Here is a 23,166-nt window from a genome sequence, read left to right as displayed (position 1 = left end):
AAAGTGAAGAGCAGAAACAGAAACAGAGGAGCATCTCTACCTAAGAGAGGACATCAGGAAGTAACAGCCATCCATACTTCTGACAAGATCATGACAATAGGGGACGTACATTCTAGTTCCTACAAAGGAAGCCACTGCCTATGACAAAGGAACTTAAAAAATTAATTTTCACAGTAGTATGTTTTAAAATGACCAGTTTGGGACTTCTTTTGTACTTCTAGATCTTAACCAAATCCATTATAGGAAAATCAGTACCTATTTAACCTTGGAGAAGTTAAGCAGTATGCAAGCAGTCCAACTTCTAAAGCAACAAAACCTCAAAAACAAATTACCCGAGGCCACAGAAGAAAACATCCGTCTTGAAAAGACTGATATGTTTAAGAAATCAGAATAACAAACAATTCCAATCAGAGCAAGCTACTAAATGTCTATTCCAAGAATTCCTAGTAACAGAAAACAAAACTGCCACCAAAACTTTTTTCTAGCGGAGTGAAACATGGGATCCATCAGAAAACCTCATAAAGAAAAGCTTTTGAGTCACATTCTCTACAAAAGTTAAGTTCCATTTAATTGCTTCACTCCCGAGAAACCTGGCCTGCATTTTTGCCTATTTCACTACTAGTCCCTTCAGTCTAAGATCATACATCCTCCTGAAATGATCTCAAACTAGTTAACACAATTAAAACAAATTATGCAGTACAGACTGTGATATTATTCAGGCCTGATGTATTTTAACTCCATCTTTCAAGGAGATACAATCCTGGCCAAGTTTAGGATAGCATTAAGGAACATAACCTTCCTAACCAGCTGAGATTAATCTCTTGCTTCTTTTAAAGGAGGGATAACTAAATGCACTGAACCTTGAGGGATGGTGGTAGAAGGGAGCATGTAGCTGACTGGACACGTACCAAGTCAGCTTTATCTTAGAAGACCATTTGTTTTGGGCCCTTTCAATACATTTATCTGAAACCGTGCCAAACTAACCTGTCCCTTTTTCCCAATTTTGCATGAGGATGTTTTGTGCAAAGATCAGACAGCGTGAATTAAGAAAACCCAAAAGGGGTTAAAATCACCTCTCCCCTACTTCCTTCAGAACTACACTCATTTTTCATAGCTGAGGTTCCAGACTCCTTAAAGCTGAGCCCTTCTCTGGGTTACTTCTGATTGTTCCATCATCTGCTCTGGCTCAGAAAAGGCACTTTCACCCCAAAAAGAGCACAGTGTTTCGGGAGTCTGATGCCTCATGATGAAACACTGGGGTGACATGAGAAAGAACTGCTGACAGCAAATGAAGGCTGTGGAGCCAAGCTGCCCATTCAGCTAAGGGGACTTCTCTCCCTCCCTTTCTACCTTCCCAGAGAAGGGACAACTCCTGGCAAGTGGCACAGAGATGGTTACTGAGCCTTGTCTGAGCAGCCTGGCCAGCCCGTCATGGATCCGCTTCTCCCAGTGGGGCTTTGTTGAGGGGAACCGTCAAAAATAGGATGGTATCTGTTTCTAGTGATTTACAACTGAATGAGGCACAGGCCTGCACACAGGTCTGCTCAGCTGCTGCTTTGCTGCCGGGTGTACAGCTGGAGGGAGAAGCACCAGGCCTCAGGGCAGCATTGCTAGGTCTTCAATATTAAAGTATCCAATCGGTAGGTCAAAATGATTGTATTTGCTGAAAAACTATCATATGCTGAAAAAAACAATGTGCAAATATACAAATAAGCAGGCAAATTAGTCTTCTTATTTACTTTATAGTGCTCCCTGTAAGTTGCCAGTAAGGAGGAACTGGGCAAAGCTGAAACATTTCTTCATTTTGAAGCAAGCGCTGACAGCAAACCCAAATCAGTTAAGACTCCCCGAGTGCAACTTGGGTTTTGCAGATACTGCATCAGTTTGCTGCCTCAACAATTATCATACATTTTGAACACGTGAACTCTTATTGATCATACAAGGGTTACAATGATCGTACACATACGATCGTTATCTGGCAATAGCACTTAGGGAACAGCAGGGTCGCCAACATGGGCCAGGCGGGGGGGGGGGAAGGGGGCCGTGAGGCAGGAGCGCGGGCGCATGCGCGGGGCCTCACCTCCCTTGCAGGGGGTGCGGTGCTGGCTGTGCTGTGCCCGGTAGCCCTCGACCACCTCCCATTCGCCGTTGTCACGCTTGATAGGGAAGGAGACGCTGAGCACGTGGTTGCAGGGCTTGATGATGCGCAGGATGCCGCGGACACGGTGACGGCGCTCCTCCAGGCTCTCCCGCGTGCGCAGCCCCTCCACTAGCTGGTCCTCCACTATACCGGCGCCGCGGTCGAAGAAGCCCTCCACCATCTTGAAGAAGTTGGGGTCATCCTCCCGCTCCGCCTCGCTGTAACGCCGCCGCTGCGCCGCGGCCGCTGCCACCGCCCCGGCCCCCACCGCGGCGCCAGGCTCCGCGCCCGCCAGCACCAAGCCGGCGCTGCCCGCACGGGACACCAGCAGCTCCCCCAGGTAACGGTACATGGCAACAGCGGCTGGGGTAGCGAAGATAGAGCTGCGCGCCCGACGCGACCCAGCGGCACAATAGGCCCGACCCGGCCCCGCCGCTGCCTTTAAATGGCCGGAGGGGACGAGACCGAGGGGCCACTGGACGCGCGCGCCTCCCCGCCGCGCCTGCGCACTTGCTGCTCTCGGGGCGCCACCGCCCCCCCCCGTGCGTTGAGAGGGGGCGGGGCGAGGCTGTTTGCGCACTGCCCTCCCTCGGAAATACCGGGGAGCAAGTGGGCTTTGCGCTGCCTCTGAACCGTCTGGTTGGGGTTTTGTGAGGCGGGGCGGGCGTTGAGGGTACCACGCTCGACCACAGCACTCGGTAGGTCGGCGGCTCTGCCCTCGGTCAGAGCCCTGCCTCTCCGTCGCGGCACACGCGCGCTACTGTGCCTCAGCCCTGCTGCCGCCGGTATCCGTGCGTGTGCCTCCGCCATGCCCGGGGCCTTCGCACGTGCCTTTCCCAGATAGTGGGAAGCGCCGTTCTGCAGTGACTCCGCTGCCCCGCCGGCGCTAGGCTGCAGCTCCCTACCAGGTCCTTCCTGCCGACCCCCGCCCCGGGTCCCTGATTCTGGACCTGGGCAGAAGGAGGCCCAGGGAGCTGAGCCGGGGGCAAGGTGTCACTCATGCTGCTGAATCTGTCGCCTGAGCCGGCCTCTGCCCCTGCCAGACTTGAGCTGGCCCTTGTGCAGTCAGTCCCTGGGCTGGGGTCCACAATCGGCTGCTTGGTGCTTGGTCCTAGCCCTGGCACTGCATCTGAATCCTGGACTTGTTATTTCCCTAGAGCAGTCTTGCCTCGCGGAACACATGCTGCTTAGTACTATCTTAAGTTAATCCTCCTGTGACAACTCATAACTCTGCTACCATAGGATTGCATTTAGCTTGTGTTCCTCTGTTTGAAACATGGACACTTGGGTTTTAAGTGCAGTTAATGCATCTTAAATGTTATGTGCTATGTGTCCCTTGGAGACTAACTGGTTAAGAGATGCTTGAGTTTTGTCAATGAGTTTAGCATCTGGTGAAGTAAGCTGTTGCCTATGAAAGCCTACATCTCCTTGAACTAGTTAGTCTTAAAACTGCCAACCTGTTTAAAAAAAAAAGTGTTAGACAAAGAAATATCAGCCCATATATCACCAGGTGACTATTGTTTGATGGTTTTTTCTATGGTGATTAAGGGCCAGTAATAAGTAAGCCTCCCATTTTGGAGGAGGATGGTGTGGAAGAGTTTAGTCTCTTGGCCAGCAAAATGAGTTTTGGGATGCAGTCTGAATGAAGTAGGTATGCCTTCTAGGAAAAAAACCTAGGGAAAGCTTTGCAGATTCATGGACGGAGGCTGTTATAACTGGGATGGAAATGTCCCTAAAAGAATGTCTTCACTGCTGGGTTAACTCAAGGGCTGCTTCTAATCCAAGTTCCATATGTGCAGTATGGGGTATGATGACATTTCTAGCTCTAGTTGTTTGATGTACATGCCACAGCTTGACTTAGTGAAACTTGCCATCTGCTAATGCAACTCAAGAGTGGGGTCGTTCTCCAGCTTTGGCTCACTTGAATTACACGAGCACTGGTGCTGTGCCATTCAGCCTGCTGGGCTTCCCACAAGTCTGGAAATTTGGTAGAAAGGAGGTGATGGCACCGCTCCTGTGGTGCCAGATTTCCAGACCTGTGAGGAACCCCAGGCCCTGCACACTGAATTGAGTGCCTGGGCAGGGGAAACGCTGGCTGCCAGGGCCTGAGCCCAGGACATGGGGGTGGCCCAGGGCCCCGGGTCCTGATCCTGGGTTAGGAGGGTGCAGTGCCTGGCTCCAGGGCCTGATCCTGGCATGCGGGACAAGCCAAGGCCTCATAGGGCTTGATCCAACTTGTGAACTGTCTCCACATTGCTCACCTGGCCTGTGGGGCCAAAAGCCTGAGCACCACTGCTCAAGTGGAGTTGGCTAGGTCAAAGACATGCCCCAGAGTAAAAAAGAATATGTGTTGTAGGCATGTACTTCTAGGGATTTCCTTTGCAGTAGTTCAGGTACTTGCAGGCAGTGGCACAACAACTTGACTGGGTACCCAGGGCAGCTGCCACACACAGGGGCAGCAGGAACTTCTGATCTCATGGCATCAGCTGTTTTTTTTCTGTACTCCCTTCTTCAGTTGCCCAACCCTTGTTACTATACTGTCTGCAGGTACTTTGGTATGCAGGAGATTTGCTCTCCTTAGTTGCCCCTTTTCAACTGTCATGGAACTTCCTAGTTCAGGGTGGGTAAAATGTGGCCTGCAGTGGGTTCCTCAGCCCCACCCAACCTAGGCACAGTGGGCAGCCCAGGCTGTTGTTCACGTGACTGGTCCTGTATGTGCAATATGGGGTATGTCCTGTTCCCAGCTTTTTGTCTGCCCGTGGCCCCATCTCACCCAGCTGGCTGAGCATACCCTGCCCGCATGGGTCCTAGGCCAGTTTTCATGGAGACTCCCAGGGCCAGGATCATCATGTGGTCACAGTGCAAGGTTAGGTCTTGGGCCTGGGGCCCAGGGCAGAGCCACTTACAAAGTTTTCTTGTCGTGGAGGGAGATGTTGTAAGTAGAATGGGGATGGGCTATTATTTGAGCTGGAGGGCTACTTAGGGAGTTTTGGTGAGCTGCTGTGGGCTGGGGGGAAGTGGGGGGTTCTGGCTTGGCAGGGGGAGGGGGCGGGGGGGCTGCAGCTCCCCAAAACTCTCTAAGTGACCCTCCAGCACAAATAATTGCCCATCCCTGTTCTAGTTCCAACATAACATTTCCCTCCATGATGGCATTATTCAGCAAGAGGTTTGATATAAGAATGACAAGACCAGAGGGAAAAACTGATAAGGGTGCACCAATAGAGATTTTGGAGGCCGATACCGAAAGCTGATATTTAAGGAGGTGTATCGGCCAATACTGATCTGATGTTCAATACAGCCTCCAGATGGGAAGTCTGGTGTGGAGGAAGGAGAGGGGAAGGGAAGGGGCGTGGTGGGGGTTGGATCAATGCCCCTGTGGTGAGGGAGGGGGCTGGGGCAGGCATTGCCAAGGGGAGTCGGGAGGGGGCACAGGATGGAGACGTGGCACGTGGGGTGGGGACAATTCCTGCTGCTGCTGCTTGCACCCTGGGAGGGCAGGGTGGGGGCAGCATGTGCCCTGGGATCTGCGAGGTGTGGGGCAGGCTGCAGCTGTGGAGCGGAACCAGAGCTAGCACTGCATGGGGCTTTTCTTGCTGGGGGCTGATCTTAAACCGGGCCCACTCTGAGCCCAGCCCCTGGCAAGAAAAGCCCCATGCAGTGCTGGCTCTGGCTCCATCCTGCAGCTGCAGCCCATGCTGTTCCATGCAAATCCAGGGGCACATGTCCCCTGCCCTCCTGGGTGGGATACAAGCAGCAGGGGAAGCTGCCCCCTCCCCATGAGCCATGCGTCTGTCCCATGCCCCCCTGCCCTGGCTAGGCAGTAGCTGCCCCTGCCCCCTCCCTCACTGTAGGAGTGTTGATCTGCCCTGTTGCACCCCTTCCCTCCTCCCTCTTCTTCCAATTTTCTAGCTGGAGGCAGCTCTGCAGGCTGTGTTCCATGTTGTGTTGTTGTTGCACACAGTATGGGTATTTATCGGCCAAATTATTGGCTCCATGAGACCAATATCAGATAAAGACAATTTTGTTCTTATCAGTTCCGATCCGATATCAGACTGATGTATTGGCGCACGTCTAAAAACTAATTTTCTCTCTATTCCTGTTTTTTTTGACAGAAACATTTAGGTACAATTTCGCTGTTTGGTAAAACTGTAACTTTTTTTAAATTATTGGAAGATGTATGCACATATTAGAAGTCAGATTTAGGTTCTGGGCATGGTTATTGAGTTTTGCAGCTGGTGAAATTAACACGTTAAGGCCAGAAGCATGTAATAATATCACTAAGTAGTAACTTTAAAAAACACAAAAATGCCTTCTTTGTATTCATCTCAAGATTCTATTGCTGTGTTACCTGCATTTGATGACCATCTGCGTATTTGAGTTTCTAACATGGGATCGAAACAAAAACGTTTCACGGACATTAGAGGCTGGAAGGGACCTTGTGCAATCAGCGAATCCAGCCCCCTCTGCCATGGGCAGGAAGTCTGCTGGGGTCAAATAATCCCAGCAAGATAAACATCGAGACACCTTCTGATTGAGTCCAGAGTAGATTCTTGCACTACCTCTGGGGGGAGTCTGTTCCAGACTCTGGGCACACAGACTGTAAAGAAGTTTTTTCTTATGTCCAGTCTAGGTTGGCCTTCCAGGAGTTTGTGACCACTAGACCTTGTTGTCCCTTGGGGAGCCCTGGTGAGAAACTGTTCTCCCAGGTCCTGATACACCTGGCTTATATACTTGTAGGCTGCCACCAAGTCCCCCCTGAGCTTTCTCTTCTCCGGGCTGAAGAGTCCCAGGTACCTCCGTCTCTCCTCGTAAGGCTTGCCCACTTGGCCTTTGATCCTACGGGTGGCTTCCTTTTGGACTCTGTCAAGCATATCCACATCCCTCCTGAAGTGGGGGGGCCCAAAACAATGCAGTACTCCAACTACAGTCTCCCTAAGGCCGAGTAAAGCAGGAGGACGATGTCCCTGGTTTTGCTTGAGATGCATTGGTGGATGCATGCCAGTTTCGTTTGCTTTGCCAGCTACGACATCATATTGGTGGCTCATAGTGGTCAATCAAGATCCCCAATCAAGTTTCTCTCGGGCATGATGCTAATAGGCGTAGCACTGCCAAGCCTATAAGTATGCTGCTGGTGCTTCCTCCCAAGGTGGGGCACCCCGTACTTCTCTACATTGAAGGTCATCAAGTTTTGGTCTGCCCACCTTGCGAATGTGTCCAGGTCGGCCTGTAACCCCAACATATTTTCCAGTGTGACCACTTTCCCCTGACAGTTCATTGTCATCCACAAACTTTGCCAGCCCACATCTGATGCCCAAATCCAGATCATTAATGAAGAACTGGAAGAGTACGGGCCCATGTACTGAGCCCTGAGGGATGCCACTGGCCACCTTGCGCCACGCTGATTCTCTCCCATCAACTAGTATTCTTTGGGTCCGACCCCAGAGCCAGTTCCCAGCCATTGGACTGTGTGATGGTCGAGGTCATAGCTCCACAGCTTAACCATGAGGACACCATGGGAGACTAAGTCAAAGGCTTTTTTAATATCCAGATATATGACATCCACTTAGTCTCCCTTGTCCCAGCAGTGCGTAACCTAGTCATAGAAGGAGACAAGGTTGGTCAGGCAAGACCTACCAGTAATAAAGCCATGTTGGCTTGCATTCAAAAGGTTGCCTTCCTTTAGCCTGTAGCTGATGGATTCTTTGATGATTTTCTCCAAAATCTTTCTAGGGGTGGATGTCAGACTGATTGGCCTGTAATTCCCTGCATCTTCCTTCCTTTCTTTCTTGGGACCACTCTGGCTCTTCTCCAGTCTTCCGGAACCACACCGACTTTTGTTTGCAACCATGTTACTAACAGTAGTTGATCTTCAACCCATTCCTATGAGGTTTGTTTGTTTGTTTCCCAATCCATTTTTCTGTAGGAGAAGGGAAATGAGTTGTGGGTGAGAGCTAGGATTCAATTGTGAAGCACTCTGGTTCTAACTAGACCACATTTTTTCTGTCTGTTCTAGTCAAAACTGATAAGCGTTAAAAAATCACTAAAGGAATTGCTTCTTGTGGATTTTAAACACTGCTATATATGCACATATGTGCACATGTGTCTAATGGTTTCTTATCAATTTTAAAATAACAGTAATGAAAGATAATACTGTGTGTTCTTTCTTTTAGTGTAATATGTGGAGAGCATTAAAAGACTTATCTTGGATGGTTTTAAAGGTAATTTCTATATTGTGCTTGTCACTAGAAATTTCAGTAAATTTCTTACTAAAATAAGATCTCCCCCATGGAATTTAGATACAGAGATGTATAGTTAATGCATGAATGTAAGGAACTGCAGCATGGGGCATAGCTTGGTTTGTACATTTATTTTAACTCTTATAGCTAACTCTTATATGTACTTAGAGATTTATTTGAATTCTCATGTATGTGATAGGGTGACATGTTAGTGTATTGAAACCTAATAAAGGAAAACATTCTAAAATTGGAGAAAGAATACAAAGCTACTTCTAACACAGTTTTTGCTTTCTAAGTTTAGTGTTAACTTTATATTAGATTAAAGTAATGAATGATAAACAGTGTTTGTTTTATGTTATGGTTACTTGAACTGAAGAAGGCAGTGTTTTCAGACATTTCATTTTAGCAAGTATTTTTGTTCTTATTGTTAAAAATATTATTGCTTTGTTAACAAAATATTAGTTGCAAGTTTATTTAATTCCACTGTCTGAAAGTGCACAGGAAACTGCTGGGTAGATCTTTGTTGCTTTGCTTTTCCTAAATTTGATTGCCATAGAAGAAAAAAATCCGGATAGCTGTACTAGATTAAAATTAAAGCTAGTGAGAAAAAATTATCATCAAAATTAGTTGATTCAATTAAATAAAATTTACTAAAGTTGATTAATTGTGTTGCGTCCTTCCACCAGACTGGCAGAGGCCAAGAGCTAGAAAACCCAGGAAGCCTAACCTTCTTGGATGACCAGGGTAGTCCATTCAAGTGACTGCCTCAGATTTCTGGTTTCCCTGGCCTTCCTTTCCAGAACCACTCAGGCAGACCATCCTGGAGCACTGTCTATGTATAGAGCTGAGTGGAGAATGGTAATGCCTTTTGGGAGAGAACTTCATTTTTTTGATAGATTTCTTTCCAAACCAAAGTTGAAAAGAAACTGTGAAATCTTGAACTACCCTGCAAACCAGAATTACCATTCTTAACCGAGCTGAAGTTAAAATCTTCATTCATACCACTTCAGACAATTGTTAATAGCTGCTTAGAGTTAGGTATTTGGATTGGAGACCTGCACAGAATATCCAAATGTTACAGGATATTTGGTAGTCTGTTTAATGATATTTCTCTAAGTCAGCCCCAAACCAGTAAGTAAAAATAAAAGGTTCTAGGAATATGGGGTCATTAAAGTTCTCCAATGTTAAATATGCCAATTTACACAAGAGATTAAATTATTATCCAGTCTGAATCAAGGATTTTTGTGGGTAATAGTTTTGATTGGACGAAGTTGGGGATAAAGTTAGACAAGCTTTCAAAAACAAGGCCTTTTTTATCGGGTCTCATTGACCATCATGGTTATAATAGCACTCCAGTACTAACCAGTCTGAGTAACTCTATTCTTCCTATCTAAGTTCCACCTGTACTTAGTCAGGTAGGTTTTTTTTCTTGATTTCCTCCCCCCCCAATAAGTGTGTATGCAGTGTTGCTTTATGCATTTTTTTTCTTTTGCTAGGTGAACTGATTTCTCTGCATGTGTATCTAATGAAGAATAGTTCATGTAACATGGTGAAATAGGCAGAATATATCCCAGAGATCTGCACTGATAAAACAAATGTGCGTGTGTACTGAAGGTAAGAATTTTGTCTGTTACTTATAAAGCATTTTGGATCCTGAAGATCTTAGGGTGAAAAGTACAATATTATTTTCTTTAATAATAAAATTAACCTACTGGATACATGACAAATATATGTTTTAGGGTTTAGCGGGGTTTGGGATCTGTAAAACAAACAGTCAAGCAGAATAGTCGCAAGAAACTTCAACGAGTAATAATTTGTGTTGAATGCAATGAGAACGTAATCAGAATCACATAAACCTAATATAAACACATCTTCCCAAAAATTTAACCAAAAATACTTCTTGTTACATTTTCTTACATCAGAGGTTTTCAAACTTTGTAAAGTGGAACCCTTTCATATAATTTCTTTTGCCACAGAACACTTACCCCTATCCTGAAGACTGACATGGAGCCAGGCTGCCCAGCCGTGGCAGTGCAGTGCCTCCCAGCCTGCACCGCCATTACCCCCAGTCTATTTGCAGAACCCCTGGTGACCTGTCACAGGACCCCAGGGCACCCATGGAACATGGTTTGAAAATCACTAGTTTTTGTGATGAAATGAGAGAACCTTGCAGTTCTCTGGGCTATAATCTGCCTAAAGAAAAAATTGAGTTGTTCTGCTAAAGAAGAAAAAATAAGTTATTTACAATATTCATGAGAATGGTGCAGCTGGTTCCCATATGAGCTATGCCTTATAAATTCCAAGAATTAATTTAGTCTCATCTGTAATGCTCTCTGCATACTACAAGATCACTCTGCTTGGCATTCTTATCACTTAGCATTCTGACTATAGTTTTTTCTTGTTCAGTTTCTTTCCTGGCTCCTCTTTCTTTCCCTGCTCTTTTATTTTTTTCATTCCAGTGAAAAAGCTCTAGATAAGTGAATAGTTAGGATATTATTGAGACTTTTTTTTCTGTTTTGATAAACCTTTCAAATATGGTTGTTAATATGTACAGTAAAATATTTGCAATGTGTTAAGGTTACATAAACATACAGCTGCCTATATTTTTGTAACTCCATATGTGACATTACAAATTGCCAAATGAACTAATTTTTATATTTGCAGATATTTATACATTTCATCTTTAAATTATTGCATGGATTTAGAAGCTGCTCAGTTCAGCCCCTGAGCACAAATGCAGAAAAGGTGTGCTGTGGATAAGCTAGACAAAGAAAAGTATATGGTATTAAGGAAAGTGCAAATACAGAATGAGGGATCTAGGGGTTTCAGTGGACCACAGACTCAGCATGAGTCAGCAATGTAATGTTGTTGCAAGAAAAGCACATGCAATTTAGGGTTAGGTTGTCAAGACTTTTAGTTAGGTAAAAGGAGGTTAAGGAGGCATGTGTTAACATTTTTCAAATAATTGAAGGTCTGCTGTAAAGAAAAAGGAGAAAATTCCATTCTGTTTTGCTGTAGAGGGCAGGACAAGAGGCAGTGGGGTTTACACTACAGCAAAACAAAAGTAGATTAAATCTCAGGGGGAACAGTAAAAAGAGAAGACAGTGGAACAAGTTGCCTACAGAGGGTGTGGATTCTTATTTATTTGAGATTTTCAATAAGAGGTTGGATAAGCAACTGGGATGGCTGAGAAACAACAGTAAGTCTTGCATATGTGCCTGGGGCCATGGGTGTTTGAATTGATGACCCTCACGGTCTGTTTTTTCCATGGAGATACAATGCACATTTTTTGCTGTAAGTTACCATGACTAAATGTGACAAGGCTGTCCTGCTCATTTGGACTCATGGGTCAGCTCCAGATCATGGGCCTTACTGTGGACTGGACAACCCAACTCCAATGGTGGGGCTGTGGCTTGTTAGCGCAACTGCCAAATCAGCTGTGGTGGCATGGCTCATTCCTCTGTTTCCCCTGCAAACTGTTTTAGTCATCAGCTGTTACCAAGGATCTGACTTTGATGACGGGTATGGGGAGTTCTAGCAGTGGCAGCCTTTACTCCCTAGGTTCTGGAGCCATGCTAATGCAGCAGACCTAGAAGCTGTGCTATGTCCCAAAGGCACAGTATAACCACTTGTGGGCCTCCTGGTGGACTGCCAGTTGAACATCTTTGAAATATGAAATTGCGCTAGAGTGTGGGATATCAGTTCATAGATTTCATAGGGCTGGAAGGGACCTTGGGAGATCATCGAGTCCAGCCCCCTGCCCAAAGGGCAGGAAGTCAGCTGGGGTCATAGGATCCCAGCAAGATAAGCATCCAGTTTGCTCTTGAAGGTGTTCAGTGTAGGTGCTTGAACCACCTCCGCTGGCTTGCTGTTCCAGACCTTGGGGGCTCAGACAGTAAAGAAATTCTTCCTTATGTCCAACTTGAAACGGTCTCGCAGTAGTTTATGACTGTTCGACCTCGTCATCCCTTGGGGCCCTCTGGTGAACGAACGTTCCCCCAGATACTGGTGGTCACCCCAATAAACTTATAGGTGGCCATCAGATCACCCCTGAACCTGCGCTTTTCCAGACTAGAGATCCCCATGGCTCTCAGCCTGTTGTTGTAAAGTCTGTTTTCCTGACCTCTGATCAGTTCTTTTTCTGACACAGGAAGCAGCATCTGGCCTGATCATCAGAAGAGGCATATACATAATTTGGCATACTCATTCTATAGCTAAGTGGGTGAAATTTGTGTCTCATGAGATATATCTGGGTTTTACTCGCATGTCTGCCTGAAGTAGATTTCATAGACATTTGGGCTAGAAGGGACCCCAGAGGATCATCGAGTTCAGCCCCCTGCACCAGGGGCAAGAAGTCAGCAGGGATCATAGGATACCAGCAAAATAAGCATCCAAATGTGTCTTGAAGGCGTACAAAGTGGGTGCTTGAACCACCTCCAGCAGCAGTCTATTCCAAACCTTAGGGGCTCGGACAGTAAAGAAGTTGTTTCTTATGTCCAGCCTGAATCGGTTGCGGCGGAGTTTATGACCATTCGCTCTTGTCATCCTTTGGGGCATTCTGGTGAACAGATGTTCCCCCAGATCCTGAATGAGTACCCTGATAAACTTATAGGTGGCCACCAGATCACCCCTGAACCTGCAGTTTTCCAGGCCGAATAGTCCCATGGCTCTCAGCCTGTCATCATAAGTTCTGTTTTCCTGACCTCTGATCATACTTATGGCTGTCCTCTACACCCTCTCAAGCTTTTCTACATTCTTTTTGAATTGTGGAGCCCAAACTGGATGCAGTACTCCAGCTGCGGCTTCACCAAGGCTGAGTACCAGGGGAGAATGACGTCCCAGGATTTGCTTGAGAAGCATTTATGGATGCAAGCCAGCGTTTTGCTCACTTTACTAGCTGCAGCATCACGCTGAAGGTTCATGTTCATCACGTGGTCAGTCATGACCCCCAAGTCCCTTTTATCTGTAGTGCTAACCAGCGTTAGCCGAGCCTCTAAGGATGCTGCGGGTTTTTCCTCCCAAGGTGGAGAACCTTGTATTTTTCGGTGGTAAACACCATCAGGTTTCTCATCCGCCCATTTCATGAGCCTGTCAAGATCTGCCTGGATCACCCTCCTGTCCTCAGGTGTGGATGCTTTACCCCAGAGTTTGGTGTCATTGGCAAACTTGGCCAGTCTGCTTCTGACACCAATGTCCACATCATTGATGAAGATGTTAAATAGTATAGGCCCTAGGGCAGAGACTTAAGGGCCCCCACTGGTTACCGCATGCCAAGATGATTGGCTTCTGTCAACCACCACCCTCTGGGTCCTACCACGGAACCAATTCTCTACCCAGCAGATTGTGGTGAGGTCGAGGCCTCAGTTAGCCAGTTTAGCCAAGAGGTGATCATGGGATACCAGATCGAAGGCTTTTTTAAAGTCAAGATATACAGCGTCAATCTCTTCCCCCTTGTCCAGGTGATAGGTTACCTGGTCATAAAAGGAAATGAGATTGGTTCAGCAAAACCTACCTGCAACAAACCCACGCTGGGTATCCCTCAGGATATTGCCTTCAGCTAGTCTGTTAAGGATGACTTCTTTCATAATCTTTTGCAAGACCTTCCCCAGGATAGAGGTCAGGCTGATGGGCCTGTAGTTTGCTGGATCTACTTTCCTCCATTTCTTGAAGATAGGCACAACATTGATGAAGTGCCCAAAGATTGGAAGAGGGCCAGAGTGCCAAAAGCTCTCAAAGATCCATGCTAGGGGCTGAGCTATGATGCCTGCCAGCTCCTTGAGTACCCTTGGGTGTAACCCATCAGAGCCCCAGCCTGTCAAGGTGTGTTCCTTCACTAGGTCAGCTTCATTGGAGGGCAAGGAATCTCCCTCACCCAGGCCTCTCTGACCCACAGTGGGCAGGGGCATCCCTTGGGACTGGTGAAAAACTGATGCAAAATACCCATTTAGCAAGTTCGCTTTTTCCTGGGCATCAGTTGTCAGTTGCCCTGTCTGGTTTAGCAGGGGTCCAATGTTGCCCTTGCTTTTCCTCTGGCTCCCCACATATTTAAAAGAGGACTTTTTATTGTCCTTGATATTTGTAGCTCGCTGGAATTCCATCTCAGCCTTGGCTTTCCTGGTTTACTCTCTGCAGGTCCAGACCAAAGCAGAGTATTCCTCCTTGGTGGGGTTCCAGTCCTCCATCCTTTGTAGGTCTTCCTTTGAAGATGCAGGAGGTCCACCAGTTCCCTGGAGAGCCAAGGGGCCTGCTGTGCTCTTTTTTGCCTTTCCTCCAAGATGGGATGGACTTTGCTTGCGCATCCAGGATTGGTCCCTTGAGGAGCAACCACTCGTCCTGAACTCCCCTCTCTAGCTTGTAGCCCTTTAAGGGCCTCTCTGACAAGTCTCCTTAGCTTGTCAGACTCAGATTTCCTGAAGTGATCAGCCCATGGTTACTGTCACCCAGCTTCCCTTCGATTGTTAGGTCACTGATTAGGTTGTCCCCGGTTGCCAGTATGAGGTTGAGCAGCGCTTCACCTGTTGTCGGCCTGTAGACTTCCCGCATCAGAGGTCATCCATGCATGAGAGTAAGCTTTGCGACCACTTGGATTTGGCTGAGCCCTCCTCCCACGAGGTGTCTGGGTAGTTAAAGTCTCCCATGACAACCATATACTGGGAGTGTGCAGCCTCAGCCAATTCCCTGGTGAACTCCTGGTCAAGGTCTTTTCCCTGGGTAGGGGGTCTGTAGTAGACTTCCAACATAGTATTCCCTGTACCGTGTTCCCCACGGATTTTAACCCAGAGGGTCTCAAGTCATCCACCGTGAGTGCCAGTGTTGGCTTGTAGGGATGTGTAGCTTTCCTTGACATAGAGAGCTATGCCCCCTGCTCTTTTGTCCACTCAATCCCTCCTGTACAGGGTATAGCCATCTATACCTGTGGCCCAGTCGTGGGTGGAGACCCACCAGGTCTCTGCTATCCCTATGACATAGTTATCTGCATTTAGCAGGAGAACAAGTTCCTCCTGTTTATTCCCCAAGCTCCTGGCATTTGTATATAGGCACGCAAGTGTCCCCTTGGGGGCCCTTGCCTTGCCTACATTTTGTTCCAGGGCTCAGGCTGGGGTGGGACCCCTTAAGTGCCTTGGCCTGCTGGCTTTGCAAGGGTTGCTCAGCGGGCCAGCAGTGGCAGTAGTTCCCCCATCCCTCCGCAGGCTTAGTTTAAAGCCCGGTAAAACTTGTGCAACTTCTTGATTATCTTATTTGTTAGGTATCTCCCTCAGGAATGGGCATTAAATTACTCAAGACTTTCCACAGGAGTCACTTATGTTCCTCTGATTTATAATCTAGGTTATAAGGTATTTTATGATCAAGGTCCCATTTTCTCTCTTTATTTCCTACTTCCGTTCACAATGCGTAACTTTTCACTTTTTGTCCAGATAGGCACTACATTGGTAGAGCTTCATCTAGGTACAATGCCCTGCCCACATAAAATAGCCTGTAAATTGTGGCTGTAAAATAGCCTGTAAATTGTGGCTGTAAATGATAGCATCAAGATACTACTTATACAATAAATGTTTCATCTAACAATACTTTTGAGCACCTTTAGAAATGGGTATTCCTGAGTCTTACACATTGAAATTTCCAGCCTCAAGAATACATTGAAATAGAATTTTACTATAATTTTAGTTCTGTTTTTTCTTTTCTCGCTGTTTTCAGTGCAGTATGTTGTGCCATATGGAGCCTATCTGTTCAGGGAAAATAGAAAGTATACTGTCATAAATCGACAAAAACACAGTAGAGCATTTTGCCAGCTTTTTTAAAATCAGCTAAGATCATGGGATCATAGGAAAGTAAGGCTGGAATGGACCTCAGAAGGTCATTACTAAACCATCCCAGCCAAGGGTCTGTCTAGTCTGCTCTTGAAAATTTCCAGAGATGGAAATTCCGCAGGCTCTCTAGGTAGTTTATTCCAATGCTTGATCACAGTCATAATCTAAAAGTTCCTCCTAATCTCCACCCTCGGTTTTCTCTGCTGTGGTTTGGGGCTGTTGCTCCTATTCCTGTTCCTTGCAGCTTCAGAGAAAAACCTATTCCCATCCTTTCCATAATCATCATTCAGGTATCTAAAGACTGTTAGCAAGTATCAGTGTATCAAAGATACATTGAAGTTGTCTGGTTTTGTGCTACTATACTTACTGAAATACAAGATGAGGGGTCTTTCCTCCCCCTCCCTTCCCCCAGTCAGCATGAGGAGGGGCAGGGGGAAGCCCCTCATCTTACATTCACATAGGCAATGTATTTAATGAGGTTTTCTTCTGTCTTTGAACTGCAGTAAAAGCAGCCTGTGCTCAGTAACAGAAACCATCTTTGAAGTCGATTAAATGCAACCAGCAGTGAGCATGACTATAGAGTACATGGCTCATGTGGGGCAAACATGCTGATTTTTGTAAATATATTTATTTCTATATGTATCTACTTATACCTCTACTAACTTGTCTTGTGACTGCTGTGGTTCACCTGACAGTCCAAAACACACCTTTTACAGTTGCACCATTTTCATTTCCGTGACAAAACTGCACTTGCATGCCCACTTGCCTATCACTGTCACCATTAACAATCACCATTATGCGAAGGACTTCCTCAGTGCCTTCTCTTCTCCCAACTCATTTGTCATTGTGTTTGTTGTCTGCATTGTCATTGCTCTCTTTGAGGGAGCTTCCTCTGATCAGTCTATACCAGTTCCCTTTCTTCTGTATGATGTCCACTATCTCTTCCTTGTCATCTTCTACCGTCTTCCTGTAGTGCCAGTACATCTCAGTCCCATTTTGATGCAGCCCTCAACTGAAGGGCATGTGTGTCTGTTCATGAACAGGTTCCTGGTTTTCCACAGGGTGTTCCTGATGGAAACCTACTGCAAGGATATGTTGGTGCATCCCATCTAAATAATAACTGTATCTAAAAATAACGTAATCATTATTATCTGAATTGAAGGTTACTTCAAATTTTAAGATGACCCCACAATAATTAGATTCCATACATGGAAAATTATAACAAATTGTCCATTGATAAAATCTAATTAGGAGCAGGTTGTCTTAAATTCATCTTTGTCTCCCTCCCTTCCTCCCCACTTCCTACCACTGTGGCAATGAAAACAGTTGTGGGAGGGGGTGAGGGACCAGATCTTCACCCCTTGTCCCTGCCATGCCTGTTTCTGTACCCCACCATGCACCCTCCTCTGTGCCTGTGTATGCTTCCCCTGTCCCCTTCCTCCCACCTCCTTTGCAGCCTGCCTCCTGCTCCCCCATGCCTTCTTCCACTGCTTACGTTCTGCTGCAGCTCTGCTTCTCTGGGGCAGTCAGCAGCAGTCTGGCCCCAGCCTGGCCAGAGAGAAGTGGCATCATGAATGCCACGTGCCCCCAGTGGCTGGAGGGGCATGGCGAGCTCCTGTAGATGGTGGTGGCAAAAGCATGGTGGCAGCAAGCAGGGAGCTCCCGCAGGTGGCCACAGCGCTGTTAGTGGGGGTGGCTAGTGCTGACCAGTGGTCGGCGACCACCCGCAGACACTGGTGGCAGCAGTGGCCAGTGGTGATCACGGACTGCCTGCAGATGCTGCTCGCAGTGTCAACTGCAAGGGGGGGTGGCAAGTGTTGGTGGTTGACAGGAAGTGCACTACCACACTCAGGGGGTGCATGTGCACCTGCATGCACCCCCTACGCATCGCCAATGAGTGGCAGCTCCCAGTTGGGTTGAGTTAGGACTGGAACTGCAGCAGAAGTAATGGGAGGAGGGAAGGGGGAAAGGCAGGCAAAGAGAGAGCAGACTAGGGGTGGTGGAAAGGCTGCAGTTTCCCCCTCCACACACCCTGTGGTTTCTCTTGTACTCCCTCCAGCTGCATGTCCCCTTCCCTGCCAAATGAGCCAGTATGGCCCACAACAGGTGGTGCCCCAGTTCTGGCTTCAGCTAAGCAAGAGATGAGCTAAACTCAGAGCTGAGCTACTGCCTGTCCCCAGGCTGTTACTCAAGTCTAAGGCAAGGCTTTTTTTTTCTCTCTTTATACTGAGGTGGGGTACAAAGAAATCTCATCTTGGATGCAAGTAAATGGAGTAAATTTGATGGGAAGCTTTCTAGTGAAAGCAGTAGTGAAGGTTTGCCCCTAGCTTCTGTATCATGCCATCAATTCAAGAAATTCCCCTTTAAATCATTGGAAAGGTGTCCTTGTAAACTAGTGGCATTCTGCAATAGACCTTTCAAAATATTTCATCATAAAGTGTAGAGCAGATTCAGATTTATACTGAATTAAACAAATGTCAACTCATTACAAAATTTGCCAAGGTTTACTTGACTCTAACTCTTCCTTTAATGGAATGATTTTTTTTTTTTCGTTTCTACACATGGAAAATAAAATACTACCTCTGAGTTTTGTGTTTCCAGTTAAATTTGTTTCTTCTTATTTGCCATGAATAGTGAGTATGAAGAAGAAAAGTTGTTTGTCTTAACGTATTTTTGATACTGTGTAAGTGACAATTTTGAAATGCAAGGAAATGCCTTATTATTTTTAACATTATGAGCTAAAATTGTATACTAGGCATTCGGTTCAACACCTTTAAAACAGGATACCAGTCTTACTTTACACTTTTATAAAGTTAGATACTACGTTGCATTGGCCAGGTACTAAATTCCAATAATTGCCTTGTGTGTAAAGACAATTTTGGTTGCAGTGTGAAGCTGTGATGCTTGTGTTTGTCACCCTTGAAAAGCCTTCTATCTCCCTCTGTTTACATTGTTGGTGTGCAGGATGACTGAGACTGCCAGCTGCTTATTTCAGCTCTGTGATTTAAAAGCTCTTTAGGTATATACGAACTCATGATCTCATCTCTTGTTTGGGAAGTCTGTGGAGATCCAAAAACTGTACTCTAAAATGTCCTTAGGTACGCTGTTGCTTCTAGCATGTTGCTAAATTAGCTTTGCAGAATAATGTATTTGAAAAATAGTAAAACATTACAAAGCAATGCATTGGTTCATCCTGCATGTCCAAATCCTTTGGAAGTTGATGAGAGTTTTCCCTTTGGCTTCAGTGGGCTTTGGATAAAACCATATCCAAAGGCAGGGTGTAGCAGGGACTTGCTTAGGTCAAATATTCCTTAAAACTTCCCTGAATTCTTCATTTTCCTGGGCATACTTGCCTCTCAGGAACCACCACTGACCTACATCCACACTGCTGTCTAACATCTCAGTCTATCTCTGACTCAGTTTCCTGATGTGGCAGTGCTGCTGCTTCTAGTCTTGCCTCTCTTACTCTCTCCTGTGGACCCTTAGCTTCCTGGGGCTAGTCAATTTCCTATATCAGCTGTCACAGTCCTCTGGGCAGACATGTAATCAGGCTTCACTGCTCACAGCTGGGCTGTAGTTCCTGCAAGCTTGCAAACTGTAGGCTACTGCAAGTCTCTGCCAGCCAACCTACTACAGTCACTCTCTTAATTCCCTATCTTTCCTTGTATATCTCCCTGGAAGCCCTCTTAACTTCCTGTGGCCAGCCAGTTATTCCCGTCTGTTGGCCCAGTCCTCTGGGAAGATGTGTAATCAGGCTTCACTGCCCTAAGCTGGGCAGTCCCGGCAAGCTTGCAGATGTGTGCAGCCTGCTGCAAGCCTCTGCCAGCCAGCCTGCCACACAGGGCAACATAAAGACTCTTACTTTTGCCTGTTCCAGTAACTAAGCAAACTGCTCTTGGCATATTGGTAAAGCAAGAAAATGAACCAGAGCAGTAAAATATAATGTTTGGCTTTAGATTTACTGTTTTCCTTTTCTTACCTGATTCCTAGTTGAAAAAAGAGGAGGATGTCTAAATATACTATAATGGAAATACAAAGAGCAGTTGGGAAGGTTCTTTAGCCACCTATGTTAACTCCTGGAGCTAAAATTGTTAAATGCAATATTTTATATAAAGCTGTTCATTTTGGTCACCACAGCAATCTAGAACAGGGCTCTCCAGGTCATGGGTGGGTTAAGTTGTGGCCCTCGGTCTCTTGTCTGGCCATGACTCCCCCTATTTCTCTGGTTGCAACAGTAGCCAGAGACTCTGGGCTCCTCCTCTGGCTTCTGTTGTTTTCCACCCGTCCCAGGGAGCAATGTGACATGGTGTGAAAGCCACATGGCATGCAGTGTACCTGTGGTTATGGGGAGTATTCACGTGGGGGGGGATCATTGCAGTGGAGGGAGGAGGGAGGCAGTGCCTGTGTGTGTGTGTGTGTGCACTGTAGCAGTGGGGATGCAGCTGTGTGGTGTAATGGGGAGGCATCTATGTGGCAATGCAGTCTGTGATCCCTATTAGTATGGCCTGTGGGGCATGTAGCCTGTTACTGGGCATGGGACCCCTGACTGCTTAGAGCAGGGGTTTTCAACCTTTTATAGTCTAAGTACCCCCAGTGGCTAAACACTGGGGGGGTGCAGACCGCACAGGTGAATGCCAAGCGGGGGTGGGGGGAGGGAAGGGTAGTGCCTGGCCGGACGTGGAGCCAGGGAGGTGGGAACAGAGTGTCACTGCCTTGCAGGGGTGGGGCAAGGGAAGCTCACGGGGTGAGGGCAGCGGCGCCTCTCTGCAGGGTGGGGAAGCTCACCGGGCTGGTGTGTGGTAGCTGCTGTGTGTGAGCTTCCCTGCCCTATAGAGGGGTGCCACTGCCCTCACCCTGCTCCAGCCCTGCTCCTGGGAGGTGGCGATGCTCCATCCCCCACCCACCTGCATGTGCCCCGTAGGACTGGTCCAAGTACCCCCAGGGGTATGCGTACACCTGGTTGACGTCCTCTGGCTTACAAGTTGGACAGCCATGAACAAAAAAGCTCCATGGTTAGAAAATAATGTCATTAGGAGAAACTGTGAAATGTATTTGAAAATAGCATTCTAAAGTAAATTTTATATTTTCTGAGTCTTGCTGTCAACAGCTATATTGTTGAAAAATGGTAATTGAGATGCTAGCAGCATGGGAGCACAGTGTCAGAGATTGTTAATTCATTATTAAATCTGGAGGAAACTGGTTTGCAATCTGAAAATCTTGTTTATGGAAACAGAGTACCTTTTGTTTAAATATTAAACATTAATGGCCGTACAATAATAAACTCATGGGTAACTATCATCTGCACTATTTTTTTTTGCATTGCTGTTAACAAAATCTGCTTCTTTTTTACATTTAAAAGGGTTGGGTATTGAATTCTGTGTTAAGCATTCAGAATCTTTATGGTTAGAGAAGGGTTTGCAAGTTTTAGTCTGCTGTGGGGTATGCTCCGGTTGTCACTCCTGATTCTAAAAAAACAAAATATATCTTTGAACATCACTTGTAAAACTCTTGCTGATTTGGTAATTAACATCATAATGACCAAGAATAAATTCACTCTCTCATCACAGAGGATTTCAAAAGTACTCAATGTAACACAGTTTAAAAAATGTAATTGTATCTATGACCGGAGTCAAACTCGAAGCCAGATCACAAGTTTGGTGGGCAGGCCGTCTGCCCAGATTCATTTGCCATGACTTGAGTGTTAACAATATATTAAACAGAAGGCAGCCCATTCACAACCCCAATGCCAGGGGGCGCCATCCATGGCTCTGTGTCACCCCTACGCCATGGCCCATGCTTTGCAGATGGCATCTAAGCTTTTAACAATTCCAGCCCCACACTGAGCCCCATTACACTCTAGCCTGGAACCCAGCCAGAGCCCTACTAATTAGGCAACCTCAATCCCTGACATCACTCAGGACAGGCAGCTCCCTAGACCTTCCCTCTTGGTTGTGGCTCCCCTCTGGGACCTTTGGCCACACAAGTCCTGGCCCACCTCGAGGCTAGTCAGAACCTTAGGACCCCTGGCTCTGGGCATCTCTCACAGTGGTTACTCTACCCTTTGACCATCCTGGTCCTGGCCTCAGCATTGACCAGTTAAGGGTTTTGTCTTGGCTCTCGTGTTGCTCGCTCACTCTCTTTTGCACGCATCCGCCTTCTCAGTCCCTACTATGGGGTTACCCACTCCGTTGTGGGGGCTTGGGTTAAGGCACTCCTACCTGCCTTTCACTGAGGAGCTGAGTGGTCCTGGTATTTGAGGGGGGCTGCCGTGCCACCAGCAGTCCCACCAGCCCTTCCTTTCCCAGCAGGGTGCAGTTCTAGGTCATGCCCAGGACCAGGAGCCTCCAAGCCATCCCCCTGGCTCCTTCCCTTACCTCCAGGATGTTCCATGCCGTAAGGGAGTCAGATGGTGTTGCTCACTCGGCTGTAAGCAAGCTAACTGCTGTCTCTGCCTGACTTACCTTTGTTTGAAAATGGCCACCTTAATCAGGCACCTGTTGCCTGCCTGCTCCAGCCCTTAAAGTAGAAATAAAATTAAAAGGGCTTCTTTCATCCTGTTAGATCAGAATACATTATGCTCAAATAAAGCAGTTTGATTTATGTAATAGTGGATTATAGTCCACATTCTGTTATCTCTTAGATCTTTGCAAACTCAGTGATTTCAGCATGATTTCACAGATGTAATGTTCGGCAGCTCCATCGGCACCACTGATTCTGAGTGCTTAGTTGTGTACATTTCTATAAGTATCAAAGTTATTGAAAAATTATGTTGTTTCTTATTTGCTTTTCTGGATTATTCTTTGGGCTTTAATCCTGCGAATGCTGATCACTTCCAATTTAACTATTCTGCCCCTTTCTTGAAAATTAAGTGGATTAGTCATGTGTTTAAAGTTAGTCACACATTGAAATGTTTGCAGGCTGAAGCCTAAATTTATCATGATTAGAAATCACTGCAGTTGATCTAGTCTGCTCTGAGATGGAG

The 23,166-nt window shown here is 46.6% G+C and overlaps 2 protein-coding genes across 11 annotated transcripts in view; one reads left to right on the top strand and one right to left on the bottom strand.

Moving 5' to 3' along the window:
- GLUD1 (glutamate dehydrogenase 1) overlaps positions 1–2,630 on the bottom strand; it is a 41,518-nt gene extending 38,888 nt beyond the window's left edge. Inside the window, exon 1 of the mRNA XM_090057732.1 lies at positions 2,081–2,630. Coding sequence (XP_089913858.1) covers positions 2,081–2,492 — 412 coding nt within the window. The 5' untranslated portion in view covers positions 2,493–2,630. The remainder of the gene's footprint in view (positions 1–2,080) is intronic.
- Positions 2,342–23,166, top strand: part of SHLD2 (shieldin complex subunit 2) — a 99,420-nt gene continuing 78,595 nt past the window's right edge. For 6 of the 10 annotated variants that reach the window (XM_090057724.1, XM_090057729.1, XM_090057730.1 and 3 more), the window contains exons 1-3: positions 2,342–2,480; positions 8,311–8,358; positions 9,873–9,990. The gene's annotated coding sequence lies outside the window, so the exon portion shown is untranslated. Of the gene's footprint in view, positions 2,481–2,729; positions 2,839–7,870; positions 8,028–8,310; positions 8,359–9,872; positions 9,991–23,166 lie in introns of those variants that run through there. The other 4 variants (XM_090057722.1, XM_090057723.1, XM_090057721.1 and 1 more) reach the window with 4 other exon arrangements.

Source organism: Crocodylus siamensis, chromosome 7 (assembly GCF_052110815.1).
Source record: "Crocodylus siamensis isolate JL-2025a chromosome 7, ASM5211081v1, whole genome shotgun sequence".
NCBI lineage: Eukaryota > Metazoa > Chordata > Crocodylia > Crocodylidae > Crocodylus > Crocodylus siamensis.
This window is presented reverse-complemented; position numbering and strand designations above follow the sequence as displayed.